Here is a 26,898-nt window from a genome sequence, read left to right as displayed (position 1 = left end):
GAATGTGCAAGCTGAATTGTACTACAAATCCAACGAGCAATAGTCTGCTTAGAAGCAGGAGCACCCAGCTTGTTGGGTGCATACAGGATAAACAGCGAGTCAGATTTCCTGACTCCAGCCGTCCTGGAAACATATTTTCAGGGCCCTGACTACGTCCAGCAACTTGGAGTCCTCCAAGTCCCTAGTAGCCGCAGGCACCACAATAGGCTGGTTCAAGTGAAATGCTGAAACCACCTTAGGGAGAAATTGAGGACGAGTCCTCAATTCTGCCCTGTCCGTATGAAAAATTAGGTAAGGGCTTTTATAGGATAAAGCCGCCAATTCTGAAACACGCCTGGCTGAAGCCAGGGCTAACAGCATTACCACCTTCCATGTGAGATATTTTAAGTCCACAGTGGAAAGTGGTTCAAACCAATGCGATTTTAGGAACCCCAAAACTACATTGAGATCCCAAGGTGCCACTGGAGGCACAAAAGGAGGTTGTATATGCAGTACCCCCTTGACAAACGTCTGTACTTCAGGAACTGAAGCCAGTTCTTTTTGGAAGAAAATCGACAGGGACGAAATTTGAACCTTAATGGACCCTAATTTTAGGCCCATAGACAGTCCTGTTTGCAGGAAATGCAGGAAACGACCCAGTTGAAATTCCTCTGTAGGGGCCTTCCTGGCCTCGCACCACGCAACATATTTACGCCAAATACGGTGATAATGTTGTACGGTTACATCCTTCCTGGCTTTGATCAGGGTAGGGATGACTTCATCCGGAATGCCTTTTTCCTTCAGGATCCGGCGTTCAACCGCCATGCCGTCAAATGCAGCCGCGGTAAGTCTTGGAACAGACAGGGTCACTGCTGGAGCAGGTCCGTTCTTAGAGGTAGAGGCCACGGGTCCTCTGTGAGCATCTCTTGAAGTTCCGGGTACCAAGTCCTTCTTGGCCAATCCGGAGCCACGAGTATAGTCCTTACTCCTCTCCTTCTTATGATCCTCAGTACCTTGGGTATGAGAGGCAGAGGAGGGAACGCATACACTGATTGGTACACCCATGGTGTTACCAGAGCGTCCACAGCTATTGCCTGAGGGTCCCTTGACCTGGCGCAATACCTGTCTAGTTTTTTGTTGAGGCGGGACGCCATCATGTCCACCTTTGGTTTTTCCCAACGGTTCACAATCATGTGGAAGACTTCTGGGTGAAGTCCCCACTCCCCCGGATGGAGGTCGTGTCTGCTGAGGAAGTCTGCTTCCCAGTTGTCCACTCCCGGAATGAACACTGCTGACAGTGCTATCACATGATTTTCTGCCCAGCGAAGAATCCTTGCAACTTCTGTCATTGCCCTCCTGCTTCTTGTGCCGCCCTGTCTGTTTACGTGGGCGACTGCCGTGATGTTGTCCGACTGGATCAGCACCGGCTGACCTTGAAGCAGAGGTCTTGCTAGGCTCAGAGCATTGTAGATGGCTCTTAGCTCCAGGATATTTATGTGAAGTGATGTCTCCAGGCTTGACCACAAGCCCTGGAAATTTCTTCCCTGTGTGACTGCTCCCCAGCCTCTCAGGCTGGCATCCGTGGTCACCAGGACCCAGTCCTGAATGCCGAATCTGCGGCCCTCTAGAAGATGAGCACTCTGCAACCACCACAGGAGAGACACTCTTGTCCTTGGAGACAAGATTATCCGCTGGTGCATCTGAAGATGCGACCCGGACCATTTGTCTAGCAGATTCCACTGGAAGGTTCTTGCGTGGAATCTGCCGAATGGGATTGCTTCGTAAGAAGCCACCATTTTTCCCAGAACCCTTGTGCATTGATGCACTGAGACTTGGCCTGGTTTTAGGAGCTTTCTGACTAGTTCGGATAACTCCCTGGCTTTCTCCTCCGGGAGAAACACCTTTTTTTTTGGACTGTGTCCAGGATCATCCCTAGGAATAGAAGTCGTGTCGTCGGGATCAGCTGCGATTTTGGAATATTGAGAATCCAACCGTGCTGGCGCAGCACTATCTGGGATAGTGCTACCCCGACTTCCAACTGTTCCCTGGATCTTGCCCTTATCAGGAGATCGTCCAAGTAAGGGATAACTAAAACTCCCTTCCTTCGGAGTATCATCATTTCGGCAATTACCTTGGTAAAGACCCGGGGTGCCGTGGACAATCCAAACGGCAGCGTCTGAAACTGATAGTGACAGTTCTGTACCACAAACCTGAGGTACCCTTGGTGAGAAGGGTAAATTGGGACATGTAGGTAAGCATCTTTGATGTCCAGAGACACCATATAGTCCCCTTCTTCCAGGTTTGCGATCACTGCTCTGAGTGACTCCATCTTGAATTTGAACCTTTGTATGTAAGTGTTCAAGGATTTTAGGTTTAAAATTGGTCTCACCGAGCCGTCCGGCTTCGGTACCACAAATAGTGTGGAATAGTACCCCTTTCCCTGTTGTAGGAGGGGTACCTTGATTATCACCTGCTGGGAATACAGCTTGTGAATGGCTTCCAATACTGCCTCCCTGTCTGAGGGAGACGTCGGTAAAGCAGACTTTAGAAAACGGCGAGGGGGAGACGTCTCGAATTCCAATTTGTACCCCTGAGATACCACCTGAAGGATCCAGGGGTCCACTTGCGAGTGGGCCCACTGCGCACTGAACTTCTTGAGACGGGCTCCCACCGTGCCTGAGTCCGCTTGTAAAGCCCCAGCGTCATGCTGAGGACTTTGCGGAGGCGGGAGAGGGCTTTTGTTCCTGGGAACTGGCTGTTTGTTGCAGCCTTTTTCCTCTCCCTCTACCACGGGGCAGAAATGAGGCGCCTTTTGCCCGCTTGCCCTTATGGGGCCGAAAGGACTGCGCCTGATAATACGGCGTCTTCTTAGGTTGAGAAGCTACCTGGGGTAAAAATGTGGATTTTCCAGCAGTTGCCGTGGCTACCAGGTCTGATAGACCTACCCCAAATAACTTCTCCCCCTTATAAGGCAATACTTCCATGTGCCTTTTAGAATCCGCATCCCCTGACCACTGCCGCGTCCATAAACTTCTTCTTGCAGAAATGGACAGCGCGCTAACTCTTGATGCCAGACGGCAAATATCTCTCTGTGCATCACGCATATACAGAAATGCATCCTTCAGATGATCTATAGTCAATAATATACTGTCTCTATCTAGGGTATCAATATTTTCAGTCAGGGAATCCGACCACGCCAGGCCCGCACTGCACATCCAGGCTGAGGCTATTGCTGGTCGCAGTATAACACCCGTGTGAGAGTATATACACTTTAGGATATTCTCCAGCTTTCTATCGGCCGGTTCCTTTAGGGCGGCCGTATCAGGAGAGGGTAGTGCTACCTGTTTAGACAAGCGTGTGAGCGCTTTATCCACCCTAGGGGGTGTTTCCCAACGTGCCCTATCCTCTGGCGGGAAAGGGTACGATGCCAATAGCCTTTTAGGAATTATCAGTTTTTTATCGGGGGAAACCCACGCCTCATCACACACTTAATTTAATTCCTCGGATACAGGAAAAACTACAGGCAGTTTTTTCTCACCAAACATAATACCCTGACACTGTCACGCAATTCCTTCCACAAGCTCATCCACTCAGGTGTCGACTCCCTAGGGGGTGACAACTGTATAATAGGCAATTGCTCCGCTTCCATCTCATTTTCCTCCTCAAACATGTCGACACAATCGTACCGACACACCGCACACACACAGGGAATGCTCTGATAGAGGACAGGACCCCACTAGCCCTTTGGGGAGACAGAGGGAGAGTATGCCAGCACACACCAGAGTGCTATATATATACAGGAATACCACTATAAAGTGTGTTTTTCCCTTTATAGCTGCTGTTAATATAAAACTGCGCCAAATTAGTGCCCCCCTTCTCTTTTTTACCCTTTTCTGTAGTGCAGGACTGCAGGGGAGAGTCAGGGAGACGTCCTTCCAGCGGAGCTGTGATGGAAAATGGCGCCCGTGTGCTGAGGAGATAGGCTCCGCCCCCTTCTCGGCGGCCTTTTCTCTCGCTTTTTTGGTAATTCTGGCAGGGGTTAAAATACACCCATATAGCCCTGGGGGTTATATGTGGTGTATTTATGCCAGCCAAGGTGTTTTACATTGCTGCTCAGGGCGCCCCCACCTAGCGCCCTGAACCCTCAGTGACCGGAGTGTGAAGTGTGCCTGAGTAACAATGGCGCACAGCTGCAGTGCTGTGCGCTACCTTGTTGAAGACTGATGTCTTCTGCCGCCGATTTTTCCGGACCTTTTCTTGCTTCTGGCTCTGTAAGGGGGCCGGCGGCGCGGCTCCGGGACCGAGCTCCGAGGCTGGGCCTGTGTTCGGTCCCTCTGGAGCTAATGGTGTCCAGTAGCCTAAGAAGCCCAATCCACTCTGCACGCAGGTGAGTTCGCTTCTTCTCCCCTTAGTCCCTCGATGCAGTGAGCCTGTTGCCAGCAGGTCTCACTGAAAATAAAAAACCTAAAACTAAACTTTTCACTAAGAAGCTCAGGAGAGCCCCTAGTGTGCACCCTTCTCAGCCGGGCACAAAAATCTAACTGAGGCTTGGAGGAGGGTCATAGGGGGAGGAGCCAGTGCACACCAGGTAGTCCTAAAGCTTTTACTTTTGTGCCCAGTCTCCTGCGGAGCCGCTATTCCCCATGGTCCTTACGGAGTTCCCAGCATCCACTAGGACGTCAGAGAAACGATGTTACTATGACTTGATTAGCAACAACTGGCTCAAACTGCCCTATTTACATATATGGAAACGGTAAGGGTATTCACGTTTCCACACCCGGGCTCTTCATGTTGGGTTCACTTTTTGTTCAATAATAACAGAAGCAGGCTAGCTGCATAAAAAGATGAAAATAAACCTACACACAGATTTGTAAGAGTATACTTACACACACACATACATATATATGCGTAACTGGGTGATGCAAGTTTCATGTGTCTTCATGTGTGCACAATAAAAGCAGACAGATGTGAACCTTCAGGGTTCAGTCACTTACAGTATCTGAGCAAGTGAATAAGGTACCTATAGCACCACAGTATCTGTATGTAGGAAATAGCTTTCTGGGATATTTATAAATACTATTACCACTTTTACATAAACCAACTAGTATTCTAAGTTTAGTGTTCATTCTAGCACCCTGCACCTTTCAAATCCTGTGCAGTTCTTTCCTGTCTGGGATGTCGCTCTCTGCTCTGGTGCTTCTCAGCACACACAGGTCTGTATCACAGCACTGAGTAACAGATCAGAGTGTGCTAAATAGCCCCACAGCAGAGAGTGACAGCCCAGGCAGGAAAAAGGAACTGCACGGATTTTGAAAAGTACAGGGTGCTACAATGAACACTATAAGTTTTGTGGTCATTTACTACTTACTGGCAGCCCCACCTTAAAACTGTGGTGTTATTAACATCCAGAGGATACAGCGTGCGTGCGCCAGGAACAGACTAACTCAGGGTCTGATTCAGATTTGGAAGTACATTAACGAGAAAAAAGAAAAAAAGGAAGTAACTGCACCTGGGCAAAACCATGCTGCACTGTAGGCAAGACAGATGTAAAATGTGCAGAGAGCTTAAGGGGGGAATTCAATTATCTGGATCACAGCACTGAAAGTGAACATGTTGTGCAGCTTTATCATTTAAAGAGGAAATCCTGTGATGTCATGGCAGAGATATTACATGAACATTCCCGAGCAAAGGACAATACAGCAATGCCTGTATCAAACGGTTTGTCCTATCAGCTTCTACTAGGACACATATGGGAAAAAAAAAGCTACTCTAATGGTTGAAATTTATCCCATCATAACAAGCACTTGGCAGGCCTGTGTCTTGTAATCTGTAAAAATGCTAGAGCAAGCAACAAACATGTAAATGAATAAAATAACGTAATCAAAATCTGTATCTGTCAACATGATTTCTAAAGACTAAAAATGTGAAAGCATTTGAGCAAAGGAAAGTTTAATTTTGCAAAGCATAAATATTCAGCCTATTAATGCACATGAAACATGACGGTGTATCATGCTTCACTAATGTCACATAAATATTGGATCAGCTCACAAAGTGGATTAATGGACTTTGCTCAGGTACACTTTAGGGGCAGGTATAGATAAACCATAAGTGCTAACTATTAAGAGATTCTAAAAACATACTCCTTAAGAAGACCCACCTTCTCAACTGTGCATGATTTTGTTAAACTCTTTTTTAATAACATCTTATAGTTTCTACGTATGGAACCTCAGACGTACAATGTCAAGATATAAATCAAGCGCTTGTTATGTGTCCTGTCACCTTCTGAATGGCACTGGACAGAAATGTAAAGGGAACAGTACGAGATCCCGGCGGTCAGGAGACCGACAGCAAGTGCAGCGTGTCCCTTCGTGGGTTCGCCACGCTTCAGGCCCGGTGGCGACCTTCGGTCACCACAGGTTACTAAGCCCATCCGGGTGGTGTCGTGGACCACCACACAAGAGGGGTAACCAGCTGGCGGTCAGGACTCCGAAAGCCGGTATTCCAGCTGGTGTCAGTATCCTGACTGCAGAGATACAGACAGGCGGTCAATTGACTGACTGACATAAAAAAGTATCAAAAAGACACCTTGAAGAAAGGATATTCAAGAGTTTTATGACTAGCTAATGCTGGGTACCCATTTGCTGATATATCATTCATACTGCTGGTAGGGTTGAAAAAAAAAAAAAAAGTTTTTTTTTTTTTTCTTTTTAAACCCCCCCCCCACCAAATAAATCTGTTTTTGTTTTAAGCATTTGTTTTTTGCATAAATGTTTTAATGAAAAAAATACATAAAATAAAAATGGATCCTGCTTATATTAATACTGTGAAACATTGATATGTATTAGAAACCATGATCAACCATGTTTTAAGGCTTTCTAAAATCAACAATCCAAAGTTATTAGGCTTTGATAAGATTTAATTGACCTCTTTCAATAAAACCATTTTTTTACTGTTCATCATTCCTATTACATCTATATATGCCCAAACACCAGAGTCCTCCTTTGTCTGTTTAACTAAACATCTGAATATATGTAGATTGAGTAAACATATTAAAACATACAAAGTACACTCAGATATAAATTGAAAATAAGAACAAGTTAATGTTAAGCATTAGTCCTACTTATTACTTATATTTAAATAAACCAGAATAGTAATACTATATGGAACGTGCAAAAGCGCTTTTTAGAGAAACACACACACAAAAAGTTAAATATTAGTACTGGCCATGTCACTGGCATTAACATTTTGGGTGGTATTCAATTGTTTTATCGCAGGCAGCCAGTCAATGGCGTCCAACTGAGCTATGCAACTGTTGCTTCATTCAGGAGCGATTGGTTGCCGGCACCTGCATTTCAGCTCGCTGGTGAAAAGTAACTGGACTTTTCGCGTTGAGCTTATTAGTTTGGTCGGGTTTAGCTACTATACGCGGATAAGCCCCACACTTATGGACACAATATGCATGATAAAAAAGAACAATTGAATATCGCCTCAGGCTCTCCCATCACTTTACACAGAAGATCGGAAGCGATAAAACAACTGAATACCGTCCTGTGAATAAAAACACAATTTTTTTATTTTTGTATATTAGGCTTTTTTTTTTTTTTTTTTAATAAGTCTTGGCGTCCTGCCTGTAGTCAAAGAATAATAATAATAATAATAATAATTAATAAATAATAATAATAATAATAATAATAATAATAATCTGCCTGTATGAATGGGTGTCCCGCCGCCCGGCCCTTTGAAGGATTGGTAAGTGTGTATGCACTAGATCATTTGAACATAAAACTTACCAATCATTAGAATGGTTCCACAGATCTGTTTTCCAAGTGTGTACCCAGCTTTAGGCTCTCCCAAGAACATAGTTCACGTACACTAATACCCCTTTCACATCGCACAAATAACCCGGTATCGACACGGCATATTGCCGTGTCGACCCAGGTCAGTGTGCGATGTGAAAGCACACTAGCTGAATTAGCGGGTCGCCTGACCCGGTAATTCAACCCGGTAAAAAAGAAGGGTTTTACCCGGGTTGATTACCGGGTCAGGTGCGGTGTGAATGGGAGCCGTGTCGATGCGACACGGTTCCCATTCACAAGATAGGGAGAGGCGGCGCTGGAGATGAGCTCATCTCCCGCCTCCACCCCCGCTGCTGCTGCTCCCTCCGTTGTCATGGCAACCGACCCGGTATATTGCCGGGTCGGAAAGCCTGCAACGGAGCGCAAATGCCGGATCCCACCCGGTAAGTACACGTTTGTCTTACCGGGTAGGATCCGGCATTTGCGGTGTGAATGCGGTATAAGTTGTTTTAGTGTTCGTTTTCCTATAGACACATTTAGAACAATTTTGTGGTCTCCTACAATACAAACTTAACAGCACTGCTTTCTCAAGTTCACTTTCTGAAGTAGATTTTCTCTTAAAATCAAATAGTTAATTACAATATGCTAATTAAATATTTTTTTTTATAAAGGACTAATTAGATTGCAAGTTTGTAGCTACCCATTACTTGTTTTCAATTGTGAAACAGATGCATTCTGTTACTTATTATATTTAGGACATCTTAAAACATTTCACTCTGTTACCATGACACTGCAACAAAATGTCTGCATTCGAATGTATTGCATTCCTCTACACCTAGACAGACTTCTGATTGGTTATGTAGGAGGGCCAATCTCCCTCTCTACAACCAGTTTGAAGTGAGAGCTTTAAATAGGTTTCCACTTAGGTGGTAATACAGCTTTAAATAAGTCAGAAAAAACTTAGCTCAAACGCACTTTACATTTAAAAATACCACAGCTCACACTGCCCATTTATACGGTTATGTCTAGAATGAAGTTGGAGAAAGGACCTCTGCTTCGGGCACGGTGGCTCGCTCCGCTTCACTCGCCACCAGGTTACTAAAGAGAATAGTAGGTGGAGCGGATAGTAACAGAACTATCCCGCTGGCCTAGCTGCTCCCCCTGGTGACATGACTCCCCCTGACATCAGAGGTCCTTTAGCCCAGTTGATTCTAGCATCTACCCCATTTATACAGAAATGTTTTTGGACATTTATAGAGCGTATCTTTCTCCATATAGTAGTTTCCTTATGGGACGCTCCACTCCTCACTAATGCTATCGGTGTGGTGAAGATAGCGCAGATTAAATTCACAGTTTTTGGCTCTGTCTGTTAGATAGCTATGGCTTCAGGTCAAACACTATGCTAAAGACAACTTGATTATTTTTATTTCACTGCAGAATAGGCGGTGTTTAGCCTTTGACTGTCTACTGCTCGGATAAGTAAAGGGGGGCAGGTTATTACTCCTGCCAATTCGCACAGCTGCAAAACAATACTACAGGAATTTCCCCATCTCCCCCATCATTTTCCTTGTTTAGGTCCAAGCTTTTTATTTTTATGGAATGAATAGACCTAAGTCTGGAAAAGAAGTTTAAGATGGAACAATGTCTTAGTATGTGGGAGAGTTCTATATCCACACTGTCAATTGAGATGAGATGCCAAATACGCCACTGTCTACACGATACCTCCAGGTATCTATTACATATAATCAATAATGATCTGCCTATTGCTCTTGACCCAAGTACCACTTGAGGAGTGGATGCTGTGGGTTATTTTTGTTCTATTACTTAAATGGTTTGATTTTTTAACTCATACATCTTATCTGCTTATTTAATGATGTAATCACACAATAATTCTGTAATATCTGGGTCGATTCAATTCAGCGAAATGTGAATAGTGCCAGGAAGGAGGAGCTGGAGATATGTAATTTAGCACGCTGTTATGTTGGAGAATGCCGGTACTCGCACCTTAAACCGAGTGTTTAGACCCAAGAATGGGTATTCTCCGACTTAACTGCCCCGCCACAACGCTGCTTGTGCCGCATTAAGGCACAAAACAGCAATGTGACACTAGTTGTCAGATTTCTGCTTGCACCTCAGGAGGGGTGCGAGCAGAAACCCCATAGTCGGACTAAACAGCGCGCTGAACTGAATACGTCCAGGACCTCCTTCCCGATGCCATTAACAACGATCTGAAGTGAATCGACCCCATCATGCTTTTGTACAATACTTGCTTTTATCATGCTAGGTTTTGAATTTGTATTTTATGTAAAAAAAAAAAAAAATGTCACAGCTCTGCAAATACAGTCAACTCACATTGGGGCAGATGTATTAACCAGGATAGGACATAAGGAAGTGATAAACCAGTGATAAGTGCAAGGTGATAAACGCACCAGCCAGTCATCTCCTAACTGTCAATTTGCATATTGGAGCTGATTGGCTGGTGCGTTTATCACCTTGCACTTATCACTGGTTTATCACTTACTTATGCCTTCCCCAGGTAATACATCTGCCCCATTGTACAGACAGGATGCTGGCTTTAAACCTTACCAGAATGTTCCCCTTTTTCATAGTCCTTTCAAACCCGAACATATTAAAGACACATTTAGCTGATTTCCACATATTACATTATATAGTTTACACAGAGGCTATTGGGGGTAATTCCAAGTTGATCGCAGCAGGATTTTTGATAGCAATTGGGCAAAACCATGTGCACTGCAGGGGAGGCAGATATAACATGTGCAGAAAGAGTTAGATTTGGGTGTGATGAGTTCAATCTGCAATCTAAATTGCAGTGTAAAAATAAAGCAGCCAGTATTTACCCTGCACAGAAACAAAATAACCCACCCAAATCTAACTCTTTCTGCACGTTATATCTGCCTCCCCTGCAGTGCACATGGTTTTGCCCAATTGCTATCAAAAATCCTGCTGCGATCAGCTTGGAATTACCCCCATTGTGTAGTCAAGTTGTTGTACAGTAGTTATATTTTGTATTACTGAAAGCTTTAAAAAAAAAAAAAAAGAGTGGATAACTTTGTTTACATGGATAAGGAAAAGTAAAGGCCCATATAGACGGGTCGATGCGGGTGAGACGTGTGCTGAGCGAACCGCTCAGCACACATCTCTCCCGCCACTCAGCACAGCACAATGTGTGCTGAGCGTGCGGGGGGAGACGGGGGGGGGGGGGGGCGTTCATTTCACCCAGGCCAATCTAGCACCAGCGATAGCTGCGCATCGCTATCGCTGTGTAGGGGGTACACATGGAGTGATAATGCTCAAATTCTAAGCAATCTAGTCAGATTGCTTGGAATATCGCTCTGTGAGTACCCCCCTTTAGAGTCCTAAAGATAACATTTTACCTTTCAGTGCAGATATGGTCTCACGGTCATCATATGCAGACGTTTACAAACTGAAATAATCAGTTTTACACAATACTTAAGCTAGTAGGTTGTCAACAGTACATTGATATAGTCTTGCATTTGGAACAAAGGGCATAAAATTGAAAAGAAGTCTCATACTTTACCCTAATTATATTTTTTTATTACCAGTTATTTATATAGCGCATGCATATTCCGCAGCGCTTTACAGAGAATATTTGGTCATTCACATCAGTCCCTGCCCCGGGGAACTTATATTCTATATTCCCTACCACATGTACACGCACACACATTCACACCAGGGTTAATTTTGTTGGGAGCCAATTAACCTATCAGTATATTTTTGGATTGTGGGAGGAAACCCACGCAAGCACGGTGAGAATATACAAACTCCACACAGTTAGGGCCATGGTGGGAATCAAACCCATGACCTCAGTGCTGTGAGGCAGTAATGCTAACCATTACACCGTCCGTGCTGACTTAATTATCCCTTTTCCTGTAACAAAACTTTGGTGGTAGCCCCTTTTTATGAAGCAATAATAACTCAGCACTCATTTATTTACAACCTGCTGATCACCTTAGGCATAGCTTGGCTCACTATAAAACAGGAGAGTTCACACAGCGGCTGTGAATGAGAGATTACGCACCTCCAATAAGTTTTATTACAGGAAGTAAAAAAGGTTGGAGTAAAGCACAATTTAAAGTGGAAAACTACTTAAAAAAGTACATAAAAACAATAAGTTATTACATTTTCCAGAAATACTAAAATTGCCAGGCAGGCTTTATAAGTGGTCAACTTTAGCCAAACAATTAGTCCATCAACACTACACATAAGTGGTAAACTTGTGTAATACACTACAGTATAAAGACTATTACTATCTACTTTGCAGCCACATGCCACACTTTCCAAACCAGAACACAGTGCACTAGGAAAGCACCGCCGAGTATAACATTAACCACTTTTATGTACTAAGGATCCACAGCTGTCTGCATGCGCCACAAAAAAAAACAAAAAACTAAATGCTATATTAAAGTAGCTATAATGTAAAAATAGCATTACCATTTGCAGTAATCCCAACTTGGAGAAATAGCAACAACAAAAGAAATTTTTTTTTTTTTTTGCCCCTTAAATTGATATAATGCAGGTGATTTGTTGTACCTAATGCTACAACAAATCTTAGCTCTAACCATCATGCAAGTGTTGGTGGTTTATATACAGTAAAGTTAAAGAAAATATAAGTTTTGAAAAGTTACCTGCTCCTAGAACGAATATGTCTGCTCTGGGTTCACTACGGCTGGCCGGCGGTCGGGCTCCCGGCGACCAGCATACCGGCGCCGGGAGGCCGACCGCCGGCTTACCGACAGTGTGGCGAGCGCAAAAGAGCCCCTTGCGGGCTCGCTGCGCTCGCCACGGGCACGGTGGCACGCTACGCGCGCCACACTATTTTATACTCCCTCTATGGGGGTCGTGGATAGAGCGCCGGGAGCCCGACCGCCGGCATACAGAAGACCACCCGTCTGCTCTTACACAATCATTTTATGCTTGTAACACAATGTAGATACAAGCCAATAGGTGTAGTACAGTAGCCCACAATATACACTTTTCACAACTCATCAATCCGCCACTTCTTTTTTTATTCTGGGTACACACCTAAATATTTTTCGTCCACTCTGCCTGGTGGGAAGAAAAATCTGGTATTTCATGGGAGCAACTGACTATCACCCCCATTTGCACCCAAACGCTGGAAAACGGACAATAGTTGTTCAGACAAATTGGTTAAATACATTTAACAAATTTAATTGAACAATCAATTTCGTTTCTGTTCCAGCATTTGAGTGAAAATGGTTGATTGTCATTTGCTCCCATGAAGTACCAGACTGGACAGATACCTCTTTAGGTGAGTACCCAGCTAGAATTTGAGAGAGCCCTGAGCTGTACTGCAAATTTCACAATGTTCATGTAAGGTGGTTCCAAAATCAGAGCAGATACATGAGCAAAATAATATATATTCTATATTAAAAGACAGACAAAACCCGCCAAGCAGATAATCAGATATATGTTCATATCAGTGTAATAGTCATCACCTTGTTTTTATGTAAATCAGTTACATTCAGGCGTTATTTTAAAAGCTGTGGCCACCAAAAAAAAAATAAAAAAAAAAATGAAACACTTGTTTTATTAATAACACTAAACAATTTAAAATAACTCCTCAGCCTGTGTCAATTTCCCTTAGCTACAATATGGCAGAGAGGAGCAGACAGCGGCAGCCACAGGAGCTGTTCAGGAATCCCAATCCTTCAGGCCTGCCTGCACCCACACACTGACAGCTCCCAAATCATGGCAGTGATGCAGCCATACAGCAGCAGCAGCAGCCACATGGGGGAAGGTTACCCTGCGAGCTGTCATTATCCCATTACAGCAATACTACCTACATCCAGGCATCCCTCCTGCACGGGAATAGCCCTGTGTGCACTGCTCTCACCCATTCCCCTGGCAGCGTGGCTACATGATGTACACATGTGACACAGACACACACAGGACACACTGAGCTGTGCGATACACAGTAACCCCTGCACTGCCAGGCTGCCTGCGTCTGACCCCGTACAGCGGTCCCAGGGGAGCTCCGGGACCGGGAGGCTCGGCAGAGGGGGTGCAGGCCGGCAGATCCATCTCCCCAGGCCGGTCATGGCCATCAGCTGCGGGGCCGCCATCTTTACGCTCGCCGAGGAGGTGGGAGACCCGGAGAGCTGTCACCCGGACAGCCCGGGGAGGGGTCCGCGGTCAGGGGGGGACAGACCGACACAAACAGACTCACATTTAACCGCCCGCTCGGTGGTGGAGTGTTTACCGTCCTTGGTGGACATGGTTCGGCGCCGGGATGGCCGCTCCCTGCTCTCGGTGACTCCGCTGCGGCCTCCTCCTCCTCCTGGCGGCGCTGGACTGTCAGGAAGGGAGGGGAAGGGGAGGGCAGAAGCGGGCACAGCTAGAGGCTGACGGCGGCGGCAGCGGCGGCTGCTGGCAACATGGCGGCGGCAGCGCAGACTCTGCGGCTCACACACGGCGCGGGAAGGGGGATGTCCCGACCCAGCGTGCACCGCGCCGGCTCCCCCCCAGTCACTGGCACACGGTGGGAGGTGGCGGCGGCTGCCGGGACGGCCGCTACGGTGTCTGGCTGCAGTGACCCCCGCCGTGTGAGCGGCTCCCCCAATCACCATGCCAGCAGCAGTCACTACGTAGGTGCCGCGCTACGGTGTTCTACAGCAGCACAGGCTGACAGGTGTGTGAGTGACCCCAGGCAGCGGCCTCTACACTGATATATAAGGCAAATGTGTCATGTCACATCCCCAAATGCAGGCAGCGCGCTACACTGAGGACATGTCACATATATTCATTGTTATTTACAGTTGTTTGTAGCACTCACTTATACCACAGCGCTTTACAAAGAATAGTCGCTCACATTATATTGTTCCTTGCCCCAGCATAAGTTACAGAAAGTAGGTTTAATATTTTTGGCAGAAGCCGATAAACCTACCTCTGTATTTTGGAGTGTGGAGGTAACACCACACACACGCAGAGAGAACATAAGAACTCCACACAGATGGTGTCCTGGTCAGGAATTAAACTCATGAGCTCAGTGCTGTAAGGCAGAAATGCTAACTTCATATAAGTTAATAAATCTGTGCATCTAAGAATTCTCAGACATTACTGTCTTATGCTGGGTACACAATAGACGCTATATATTAGCCGTTCAAATGAACGGCTGATATATCGTGGGCACATCTACTGGTGTCCAGAGACGTGTGGGGATTTAAATGGCTCAGGAGGCAGTGGCTAACGCCAGAGCCAGACTTACAATATAATAATAGAAACAAATAAGAAGCGCTGTCACCAATAGTGAGAAATATGAAATATTTTTATTACCGTGGTTACTAATAATCACAAAATATATTAAAAACAAATAAAAACCTTTCTGCTGAAATATTATCAAAGCTGCAATGTAACTGGAATTTATATGGTAACCTTTTTGTTATTAACACTAGAAGACTAGACTTCTGATGAAACAGCCCCTGTTCCGAGGCTGAGAAACGCGTTAAGTATCCTGCCATCCTTTTCTGCTGAAAAATTCATGCTGGGGGCTCCATTTCGTCCCACTGATTGATCCACAAACGGGAACCACAGTCGGAGCGAGGCAGCTCTAAGCTCCGTGGAGATCCTTCAAACCGTAGTGCAAGCCACGGGCAGCCGGCGCCCGCATCGGTGAAGGAAACCTCGGCGTGTCCGCAATCAATAGAGACGGGGGTAAGCATAATATATGAACTGATAACTGCTGTAGAGCGGGCCACGCTCTGATTATAATTGAGACATCTAACAAATATGCACCCCAGAAAAGTCTCTTAATTATCGGACCACTACAGTTCAGTGCTTGAACGGAGATAAAAGTGACACATTATCTGAATTTATTTTGCATTCTGCAGTGGACCCATTTACAAATTATTTGTGTGGATCATACAACGGTATAAAGGACTATTAATGAACTTCTACATTAATTGTTCCACCTGAAGAGTGTGCACACTCTGGAGATTTCTCCATTCAGCAAAGTACATCTAAGGACTTTTTAGGAATTGTAACATCTTTTTTGATATAATGTAGGGAGTCTTCTAGTGTTAATAACAAAAAGGTTACCATATAAATTCCAGTTACATTGCAGCTTTGATAATATTTCAGCAGAAAGGTTTTTATTTGTTTTTAATATATTTTGTGATGATTAGTAACCACGGTAATAAAAATATTTCATATTTCTCACTATTGGTGACAGCGCTTCTTATTTGTTTCTATATTTGTATATATTTTTTTTGAGGGTCGGCACCTCAAATATAGAAGCTGCAGCCACCAAATCAGTGTTTTCATAGGTGTCTCACAGTCAATACATTAGCGCCCACTTTTTTGTTGTTTAAATTACAATATAATTATTAAGTTTCTTATATAGCACAGCATATTCCGTGGCGCTTTACAATTAGAACAACAGTAATAGAACAAACTGGACAAAAACAGACAGACATAGAGGTAGGAAGGCCCTGCTCGCAAGCTTGCAATCTATAGGAAAATAAGCATTGATACACAAGGATAGATGCTACCTATTGCATAATGGTCCACCAGATTGCTAGGTTCTTAGGGGCAGATGCGAGAAGGATAATATATACCCAAGGGTATTCGGGCGCTGTGAGGCGAGATGCTCGGCTAAGCGGCAGCCAAGTTTGAGAGGGAAGTCACTCCCAATATAATTACGAAAGAAAAAGGAAGAAGGCTGCGCTGCAAGAGGGAAAGAGCAATAATCCACTAAATGTGTACAATTTAATAAATTTATTAAAAGCGCTAACTGATTAAAAAACAGCAAGGTTCTGTACAATTAAATGTGCCATGTGCATGCAAAAAAATTTTTTATATAAAAATAATTTTTTTACCCAGAGTAATGGTTCAGGATATGTGTCATAAAGCTCTATAGGATCCGTTCCAAATATTGCCCTGGAGTGCTGAAAGTCCAGTTATAATCCACTGTGGAGAGTCCCTTTTATATGGTATTTAGAGAGTCCTTTGTAAATTCCATATGCCGCTAGAGGATTGGAGATGGAATACAATGTCCCATGTGTAGTGGGTACCTCATGCAGTGCGGTAATTGGATGGTGCCTCTCTGGGACTCCTCTGGAAAGCTGGAAAGGTTTGGTAAGGGCTGGTCCGGATCCAATTGAGAAGAAGTCCTGCTCCAATGGGTAAAAACTGACGCGTTTCGCTGCGTATGCCTTGCAGCTTTTTCAAAGGTATACTGTACTGTCTGGGTTTGGGCTTTATATACCCTAGACAAAATGGTGGCTTAATTGGCACCTGGATGCACATTTCCTGTTAGTCACATGCATATCTCTTTCTAATAATAAAAACAACTAAAATGTGTACAGAAGACAGACCTACCTGTATATAAGAAACATTGGTAATAACAAACCTACATTTCAAGTAACAATAAGTATTTCTAGTTTTTAATTTTGTTCATTAAGCTCTTGCTATGTAATATATTAATCCATTCAGAGCTTTTGTTTATTGCTCTGTAACCATGGAGACCATTCCTAAAGGGATTTTCATAGGTTGGATTAGGAGTCATGTGATCAGTAGTTATCATGTGCTTAGTATCACATGATATATATGGAAAGCCCTTTATTTTATTTCTGGGCTATATGGTTATAGGCAGGCCCTATGTTCTAATATTTATGGGAAGCGGCTGCTAGTGGCTTGTTGCAGTTGATGTGCTTCTGTTTCCATATGTTTATCTAATTAGCAGAGGCCCAGCGTTTTACTCCCGGACCGTTGCTGTAGCAACGGAAACCGGAAGTGACGTGGGTCTTGATTGCACCAATAGTCTTTCTCGGGCTGTCGCCATGGTGACGCGGCCCGGAGTAGATTCATCCTTCAGTGTCGCGTCACACTTAATGCGTCGGGCGGACGGAAAGTACCGCCCTCCGTCCGTCGTCGCGTCCGTCCCCATGGTAACGCGGCTTATTCTGGCCGCGTTCTCTTCGACAAGGAACGTGATCACGTGTGCGGAAGCGCACGCGTCACTCCTAGCCGGTATCCATGGTGACCCTGCAGCACCATGTATTAAACATAGCGTGCTGCGGGTACATATATAACATAGTAGCACCATCTCTAGTATCCTGATTTTATCATATTTAGCTGTTAGAACATACAGGCAACAAACTAATATTTTCAGTATATTATTTAAACACGAAACCGATTATTATTCATGGAGATGTTATATTGTAGAATACTTAGTTAAACTGGATATCAGTATCTCTCTGTTACTGATAATATCGTACCAAGGAAATGGAAATAGGCAGAAGGGAGGGAAAAAAGGGGGAACAATAGGACAAAAAATATAAAAAAAATGAAAGCCACTGATTAGGGATTTTTTCGGTAGAGATGAAACGGAATAGTAGGTAGGTATTTAGATTGAATATTACAAGAAAAGTATATACTAAATTCAAGGAACCATCAGTTATTGTATTAAATGATCATGTTTAATTCCACTGCTTCATTGAGGCCATCTGGATAGATAGATCCCATCCTAAACATCCAGTAGACCTCCTGTTGGCACAGTTTTTTGAAGCGGTCCCCTCCCCTAATTGTAGTAGGAATGTGTTCAATTCCTATTATTTTGAGGCTTTTTGGGTCCCCGTTGTGATGATCATTAAAGTGTTGGGAAACACTGTGTGTGGAAACCCTATTCAGAATGTTTCTACGATGTTCAAGAAACCTGATCCTAAGTTTTCTAGTGGTGCGGCCTACATAATATAGGCCGCACCCGCATTGAAGTATATATATGACATATGTCGAGTTGCAGTTGATATGGCTTCTGATTTTATATTGTTTCTCCCCCTTATCAGTGTTCACATATTGTGTTTTTTCTATATAATTGCACGTAATGCACCTAGTGTTTCCACATTTATAGAATCCCATTATCGGCGGAAGCCAGGGTTCTCTAGTAATATTGGTTTTCTTCTCAGGTCTTAAATGACTGGGTGCAAGCGAGTTCTTTAGAGATCGCCCTTTCCGAAAAATGAAAGCTGGCTTAGTTGGAAGGACATCTCTTAATAAGTTATTGTTAGGGTCTCCTGCCCTGTGCTGCCACGTCGTCATGGCAACCGGGAGACAAGTGCTAGCGGAGTAACCTGAGCGCAGCTGATACTCCGGTTCGGGTCTTTTGCTGTGCAGTGGTTACAGACAGGGGATCCGGTGCTGGTTTTTGTGCTCACAGTCTGTGAGGTCTGAGGGGGGCGTGGACAGCACCTGCTTTATAAGGCCTCTTCTCAGGTTAAGCAGATGCTGCTGAATCTTTGTTGGTTAGTCAGTTCCTGAAAGTTAGCCAGTACTGTGTAGCTTTGTATTTGTTGCTTACTGCAAATAGGCCTGGGGATTTGGTACTACACTCTGCCAATCCAGACCTAGCAGTAAGACTGGAGTCAGTCGTTTAGCCTGCTGAGGTTCTTTTGATATTCTGTGAACCCAGCAGGTTTGTGGCTGTACTTTCAGACCTGCCTGCTTAATCCTCTCTCACTGTGCAGGGTGTCCATGTGTCAGTTTAGTGGCAGTAAGCTGTACCTGGGCCCTGCAAGTGAGAATTAGGATTGTGGAGACTCTCCTTGTGTCTATTATTCCATCTCTGACAAAGGAGTTTACTGCCACACCCGTTGGTAACCCTTTAGGGTTTTGCTGTTGCCCTTAGCAACAGCATTTCGGGTTCTCTACGTATTAAAACACAACATCTTGCTTTTTCCATCTGAGCATTTCTAATACTAGGGAGACACCCAGTTTCTTAGCCTCTGGGCTTCTCTGTTCACTCTGTGTTGGTTTTGTTACCCTATCACCTTCTGTGTACGTTATGTCATATTTCCCAGTTTGTCTGTGAGTTCATTTGTTTTGCATCCCTCTCTGTTCAGACACCAGTACATTCCTGCAGGCACTGGTGTGCATAACAGTTCAAACACCAGTACATTCCTGCAGGCACTGGTGTGCATAACATATTCAGCAGCCCAATACTCCTGTTGAAATTTTGTGGGAATATGGAGCATACCCCTCAAAATACGTTGCAACAGGTGGTCGATCAGGTGCAGGTCCTGACTCGTCAATTTAATGATTTGTCCATTAAAATGCACACCTCCCAGGCCGCTGGCGGAGATCCCGCAGCAGCAGCACCTTCAGGGGTTAAGGAGCCGAAAGTAAATCTTCCGGATCGTTTTTCTGGAGATCGCTCGCAGTTCTTTTGTTTCAAGGAGAGCTGCAAGTTATATTTCCAGCTTAGGCCTCAGTCTTCTGGGTCAGAGATTCAGCGGGTGGGCATAGTGATTTCCTTGCTACAAGGAGACCCACAGGTCTGGGCATATGGGTTGCAGCCTGACTGTCCGTCGCTTAAAAGTGTTGATGCTTTTTTTACGGCACTGGGCATGTTGTATGATGATCCTGACAAGACGGCCTCAGCCGAGGCTCAGATTTCGATCCTTAAGCAAGGGCGAAGGACAGTTGAGGTTTACTGTACGGAGTTTCGGAGGTTGGCCCATGATACCCAGTGGAATGACCCAGCCCTGAGACACCAGTACCGAAGAGGTCTTTCTAACCAGATAAAAGACCAACTGGTACAATATCCCTTGCCTGATAACTTGGATCAGCTCATGCAGTTATCCATCCGGGTGGATAGACGGCTGAGAGAGCGTAGGCTTGAAAGGGAGACCGAGGTTTCCTTCTTTCCCAAGGGAACCTCAGACTCTGAGGAATTTTCCGAGGAGCCTATGCAGATTGGGGCTACCCGCCTCTCCTCGAGTGAAAAGACGCGGAGGAGACAGCAGGGGTTGTGTTTGTACTGTGGGAATAAGGGTCATGTGGTAGTATCATGCCCAAAAAAGCCGGAAAACTTCAGGGCCTGAGGGTGATGGGAAATATCCTGTCAGGCCAGAAGTCAGAATTTCCCAAGAAGACTTTTATCATTCCGGTGACCTTGAAGATCCTCGGTCAAACTGTCAAGACTGGGGCCTTTGTGGACAGTGGGGCCGACAGGGTTTTTATGGACCGCCAATTCGCCCTGAAACACTCTGTTTCCTTAGTACCCTTGGCGTCGGAAATTGAGATTTGTGGGTTAAACGGGGAACCATTATCCCAGGGTAAAATTACCTCTTGCACTAGCCAGATTTCTTTGTTTATTGGAGCCACACACTCTGAAAAATTGTCCTTTTATGTGACTGTCTGTACTTTTGCCCCATTGGTGTTGGGGTTACCCTGGTTAAGGGCCCACAATCCTCAATTTGACTGGGTCTCTGGGGAGATTCTTAGTTGGGGTACTGATTGTTTCAGGAGTTGCTTGAGCCTTCCAGTCAGGCTCTCGCAGCTAAGTTTGCCAGGATTGCCAGGGTGTTATGCAGATTTTGCGGACGTGTTCTCCAAAAAAGTTGCAGAGGTACTACCTCCCCATCGCCCCTATGACTGTGCCATTGATTTGTTGCCGAATGCTAAGCTTCCCAAGAGCAGGTTGTACTCCCTGTCACGTCCTGAGACTCAGGCTATGGCAGAGTACATTCAGGAGAACTTGGCTAAAGGATTTATCAGATCTTCACAGTCTCCAGTTGGGTCGGGGTTCTTCTTCGTGGGTAAAAAGGACGGTTCATTGCGACCCTGCATCGACTTCAGGGAATTGAACCGTATCACGATTAAAAACTCATACCCACTGCCTCTCATTTCGGTCTTGTTTGACCAGCTTCGTACTGCCACCATTTTTTCTAAGATTGACCTACGCGGTGCGTACAATCTAATCCGAATAAGAGAGGGGGATGAATGGAAGACTGCCTTTAATACCCACTCAGGGCATTATGAATATTTGGTGATGCCTTTTGGGCTCTGTAATGCCCCGGCAGTCTTCCAGGATTTCATGAACGATGTGCTCAGGGAATATTTGGATAGATTCTTAGTTGTATACTTAGATGACATCCTAATCTTCTCCCATTCCCTGGAGGAACATCGGAAGCATGTACGCTTAGTCCTCCAGAAACTCAGAGACCACCGGCTTGGGGCGAAGCTGGAGAAGTGCGAATTTGAAGTTCAGCAAATCGCATTTCTAGGATATATTATCTCCCCAGAAGGTTTCCAAATGGAGGGTTCCAAGGTACAGGCAGTCCTGGATTGGGTGCAGCCCACTAGTTTGAAGGCGCTTCAGCGTTTCCTGGGCTTTGCAAATTTTTATAGACGATTTATCGCTGGATTTTCGTCTATAGTGGCGCCCTTGGTGGCACTCACTAAGAAAGGGGCGGATGTTGCTCACTGGTCTCGTGAGGCCAAAGCGGCTTTTGCCCGTCTCAAAAGGGCATTTGTCTCGGCCAAGGTGCTGCGACACCCAGATCCAGAGCGTCCTTTTGTGGTGGAGGTGGATGCCTCTGAGATGGGTATTGGGGCAGTGCTCTCTCAGATGGGAGTGTCTGATAATCGCCTTCATCCCTGTGCTTACTTTTCCCGTAAATTTTCGCCTGCCGAGATGAATTATGACGTGGGTAACCGGGAATTGTTGGCTATTAAGGATGCACTCGAGGAGTGGAGACACTGGCTTGAGGGGGCTAAGTTTGTGGTCTCAATTCTCACCGACCATAAGAATTTGGCATATTTAGAGTCAGCGAAGCGTCTCAATGCCAGGCAGGCACGATGGGCTTTGTTTTTTGCTCGCTTTAATTTTTTGATAACATATCGCCCTGGGTCAAAAAACATCAAGGCTGATGCGCTCTCGCGGAGTTTTGCTCCAATCCAGGAGACCACCGAGGAGCCGTTGCCCATTGTGTCCCCATCATGTATTAAAGTGGGCATTACCCAGGACCTCTTGTCATTAGTCCTTAGAGCACAGGAGCAGGCTCCTCCAGACCTTCCGGTAGGTCTTTTGTTTGTGCCTCCTAAGTTAAGACAGCGAGTGTTCCTGGAATTCCATGCCAAGAAGTCGGCAGGTCACCCGGGTATTGCCAGAACTCGGGAGTTGCTATCTAGGGCGGTGTGGTGGCCCTCGGTGGCTAAGGATGTGGATCAGTGGGTTCGGGCATGTGACATCTGTGCCCGAAATAAGACTCCTAGAGGGGTTCCTGTTGGCCCATTACATCCACTCTCTATTCCATCTAAGCCATGGACCCACATTTCAATGGATTTTGTTGTGGACTTGCCCAAATCCTCGGGGATGACAGCCATCTGGGTTGTCGTTGACAGGTTTTCGAAGATGGCGCACTTCGTTCCACTGGTTGGGCTGCCATCGGCCAGATGCCTGTCTGAATTATTTATGCTGCATGTTGTGCGTTTCCACGGGTTGCCACTTGATGTGGTCTCTGACCGCGGATCCCAGTTTGTGGCCAAATTCTGGAGGGCATTTTGTTCCGATCTCCAGATTTCTGTCAGCTTGTCGTCAGGCTACCATCCGCAGTCTAATGGGCAGACTGAAAGGGTGAACCAGTCCTTGGAGCAGTTCCTCAGGTGTTATGTCTCCAAGTGTCAGACTGACTGGGTTGCTCATCTGTCAATGGCGGAGTTTGCCTATAACAACGCGGCTCACTCTGCTACAGGGATCTCTCCCTTCCTTTGTGTGTATGGGCATCATCCTAAGGCCAATTCTTTTGACCCCCTGGACTCCACGCCTGGTGGTTCCTCTGTCGTTTCGGTCCTTAGAGGTATTTGGAGGAGAGTGAAGAAAGCCCTTGTGTCTGTGTCATTAGTGACCAAAAGGGTTTTTGATAAGCGAAAAAGACCCTGCAGCTTCAAATTAGGAGACTTCGTCTGGTTGTCTACCAAGAATTTGAAGTTGAGACAGCCATCTCATAAGTTAGGCCCCCGGTTCATCGGCCCTTATAAGATCACCAGGGTTATCAATCCGGTGGCATTTCAGTTAGATCTGCCCCGTTCTTTGGGTATCAATAAAACATTTCATTGTTCCCTTTTAAAACGGGCGATTAGTAATCCTTCTTCCAGAGGAAGACCTTCCCCTCTTCTGATACGTGGCCAGAGGGAGTTTGTTGTTGAAAGGATTCTTGACTCCAAGATGGTTCGGGGTCGGCTGTCATTTTTGGTGCACTGGAAGGGGTATGGCCCGGAGGAGCGGTCGTGGGTGCGCAGTTGTGATCTTCATGCCCCCAGACTGATACGCTCTTTCTTCTCGCAGTTCCACGATAAACCCGGTGGTAGGGGTTCTTTGACCCCTCGTCAGAGGGGGGGTACTGTTAGGGTCTCCTGCCCTGTGCTGCCACGTCGTCATGGCAACCGGGAGACAAGTGCTAGCGGAGTAACCTGAGCGCAGCTGATACTCCGGTTCGGGTCTTTTGCTGTGCAGTGGTTACAGGCAGGGGATCCGGTGCTGGTTTTTGTGCTCACAGTCTGTGAGGTCTGAGGGGGGCGTGGACAGCACCTGCTTTATAAGGCCTCTTCTCAGGTTAAGCAGATGCTGCTGAATCTTTGTTGGTTAGTCAGTTCCTGAAAGTTAGCCAGTACTGTGTAGCTTTGTATTTGTTGTTGCTTACTGCCAATAGGCCTGGGGATTTGGTACTACACTCTGCCAATCCAGACCTAGAAGTAAGACTGGAGTCAGTCGTTTAGCCTGCTGAGGTTCTTTTGATATTCTGTGAACCCAGCAGGTTTGTGGCTGTACTTTCAGACCTGCCTGCTTAATCCTCTCTCACTGTGCAGGGTGTCCATGTGTCAGTTTAGTGGCAGTAAGCTGTACCTGGGCCCTGCAAGTGAGAATTAGGATTGTGGAGACTCTCCTTGTGTCTATTATTCCATCTCTGACAAAGGAGTTTACTGCCACACCCGTTGGTAACCCTTTAGGGTTTTGCTGTTGCCCTTAGCAACAGCATTTTGGGTTCTCTACGTATTAAAACACAACATCTTGCTTTTTCCATCTGAGCATTTCTAATACTAGGGAGACACCCAGTTTCTTAGCCTCTGGGCTTCTCTGTTCACTCTGTGTTGGTTTTGTTACCCTATCACCTTCTGTGTACGTTATGTCATATTTCCCAGTCTGTCTGTGAGTTCATTTGTTTTGCATCCCTCTCTGTTCAGACACCAGTACATTCCTGCAGGCACTGGTGTGCATAACAGTTCAAACACCAGTACATTCCTGCAGGCACTGGTGTGCATAACAGTTATCTTGTTTTAGTATATTGTAATTTTTCTTTATAATAGATTTTATTTTAGGACAATAGTCATTATAAGTGGTGATAAAGGCCAAATGGTATTCCCTATCTATTTCAGAGTTTTTAATAGGTCCCCTCTTCTTAGACAGTAAAGTATCTCTACTCAGCCCTCTCACCTCTTCTAGTGTCTTGTGTAATAAAGGTGTGGGGTATCCTCGTTGTTCTAGTGAGTCTATCATATTTTTAGCTTGTAGTTCAAAGGACTCTATGTCAGAACAATTACGTCTAAGACGTATCAGTTGGCTCCGAGGTATACTTTTCTTCCAAGGTGGGTAATGTGCACTAGAGTAATGGAGATAGGCATTTGATCCTACCTCCTTGACATGGTTGGAAGTATGTATTCGTCCATTGCGTGCCTCTAAGCTCAGATCCAAAAAGTTGATACAATGAGAGTGATACTGGTGAGTGAATTTCAAATTATACGTGTTGTGATTGAGAGAATTAACAAATGCTTGTGCTGAAAGTGCATCCCCGTCCCAAATAATAAATAAATCATCTATGTACCTGCCGTAGGGGACCTGGGACGCGCCGTGCCCGCCACCCCACACATGTTGGTCCTCGAATTGACCCATGTATAGGTTGGCGTAGCTGGGCGCGAACCTGGTCCCCATGGCGGTACCCAGTATTTGTAAGTAATGTGAGTCCTGAAACAAAAAATAATTGTGGCGAAGTATGAATGAAATAGAGTCAACAAGGAATTTTTGATGGTTGACGGTAAGGTCACCATCTTGATTAAGACAGTTCGATATAACTGATAACCCCTTCTGGTGGGGTATATTTGAATAGAGACTCTGTGCATCCATAGTGAGAAAAGCATATGTGTCTTTCCATTCAATACCTGAAATCAGTGTCATAAAGTGAGTGGTGTCTTTAATGTGAGATCTAAGAAGAGAAACCCGTGGCTGTAAATGTGAATCTACATAAAAGGAAAGATTGGCAGTGAGGGAGTGAATACCAGAAATAATAGGACGTCCTGGGGGTGAAGTGAGGGATTTGTGTATTTTGGGGAGGTGATAGTAGATGGGAATAACTGGGTGTTCTGGGTAAAGAAATCGAAATTCTTCTTTTGAGATGATCTCAGAGGCAACAGCACTTTCCAACAATCCTAACAGTTCAGATTGGAATTCCTTGGTAGGATCACTATGTAATTTGATATAAGTGGTGGGGTCTTCTAGCTGTCTTTTTGCCTCAGTTATATATTCTGATCTATTTTGGATTACGAGGCCGCCCCCCTTATCTGCCTCTTTGATGATTATGGAGGTGTCTTTAGTCAATTTAGTTAGAGCTTTTCTTTCCTGTTTGCTGAGATTATGTTTGGGTTTCTGAGAATGGGGATCTGTACAGAGTTTTTTGAAGTCCTCCAGTGTGGTTTTGTAGAACATATCCACACTGGAGCCCTTGGCCTTAATTGGATAGAATTCTGATTTCTGTTTAAATTGAGTTCTGGATATGTAAAATATTTTCTGTGGAGATTTTGGTGAACTGTTGTTGAGTTCTTCCAAAATCCTAAGGGCTATATCGTCCCCTTGGTCCAGAACGATAGGCATGGCTGCTTCATCGTTCTTTCTTAGATTATATTTGGCAAAATGTCTTTTGCGGCATAAGGTCCGTATGTACCTATTTAGTTCCACAAAGAGATTGAATATGTTCAGGGGAGATGACGGAGAGAACTTTAAGCCCCTATTAAGGAGCGAAATTTCTGCATCTGTAAGTACTTTTGATGAAAGATTGAATATAGGGGATTTTAGTTTGTCCCTATTTTTGTTCTTATTTTGTCTTAGTTTCTTGAGTTTTTCTTTCTTCCCCCCTCTTCTTCCTCTGAATCTATACTTCCTCTTCCTCGTTTTTGTTTCAACTGATACGGGGTTTTGTTCTGAAGTGATCTGCGGGGAAGTGGTTCTGAAAAAACTTCTGATTCTACCTCCTGTGGTCTATGTGAGTGGTCCACCATTTTGGGCCTTGCCCCC

The 26,898-nt window shown here is 45.1% G+C and overlaps 1 protein-coding gene and 1 long non-coding RNA gene across 8 annotated transcripts in view; one reads left to right on the top strand and one right to left on the bottom strand.

The window, feature by feature from the left end:
* The window catches only part of LOC135056411 (serine/threonine-protein phosphatase 2B catalytic subunit beta isoform), a 150,500-nt gene extending 136,051 nt beyond the window's left edge, over positions 1–14,449 (bottom strand). For 3 of the 7 annotated variants that reach the window (XM_063961511.1, XM_063961515.1, XM_063961513.1), the window contains exon 1: positions 14,005–14,447. In XM_063961511.1, the coding sequence (XP_063817581.1) occupies positions 14,005–14,404 (400 nt within the window). In that variant the 5' untranslated portion in view covers positions 14,405–14,447. Of the gene's footprint in view, positions 1–14,004 lie in introns of all 7 variants that reach the window. The other 4 variants (XM_063961517.1, XM_063961514.1, XM_063961516.1 and 1 more) reach the window with 3 other exon arrangements.
* Positions 14,380–26,898, top strand: part of LOC135056412 (uncharacterized) — a 125,665-nt gene continuing 113,146 nt past the window's right edge. The window contains exons 1-2 of the long non-coding RNA XR_010243976.1: positions 14,380–14,466; positions 15,230–15,488. This is a non-coding gene — a long non-coding RNA (uncharacterized LOC135056412). The remainder of the gene's footprint in view (positions 14,467–15,229; positions 15,489–26,898) is intronic.

Source organism: Pseudophryne corroboree, chromosome 3, assembly GCF_028390025.1.
Source record: "Pseudophryne corroboree isolate aPseCor3 chromosome 3, aPseCor3.hap2, whole genome shotgun sequence".
NCBI classification, from domain to species: Eukaryota; Metazoa; Chordata; class Amphibia; order Anura; family Myobatrachidae; genus Pseudophryne; species Pseudophryne corroboree.
This window is presented reverse-complemented; position numbering and strand designations above follow the sequence as displayed.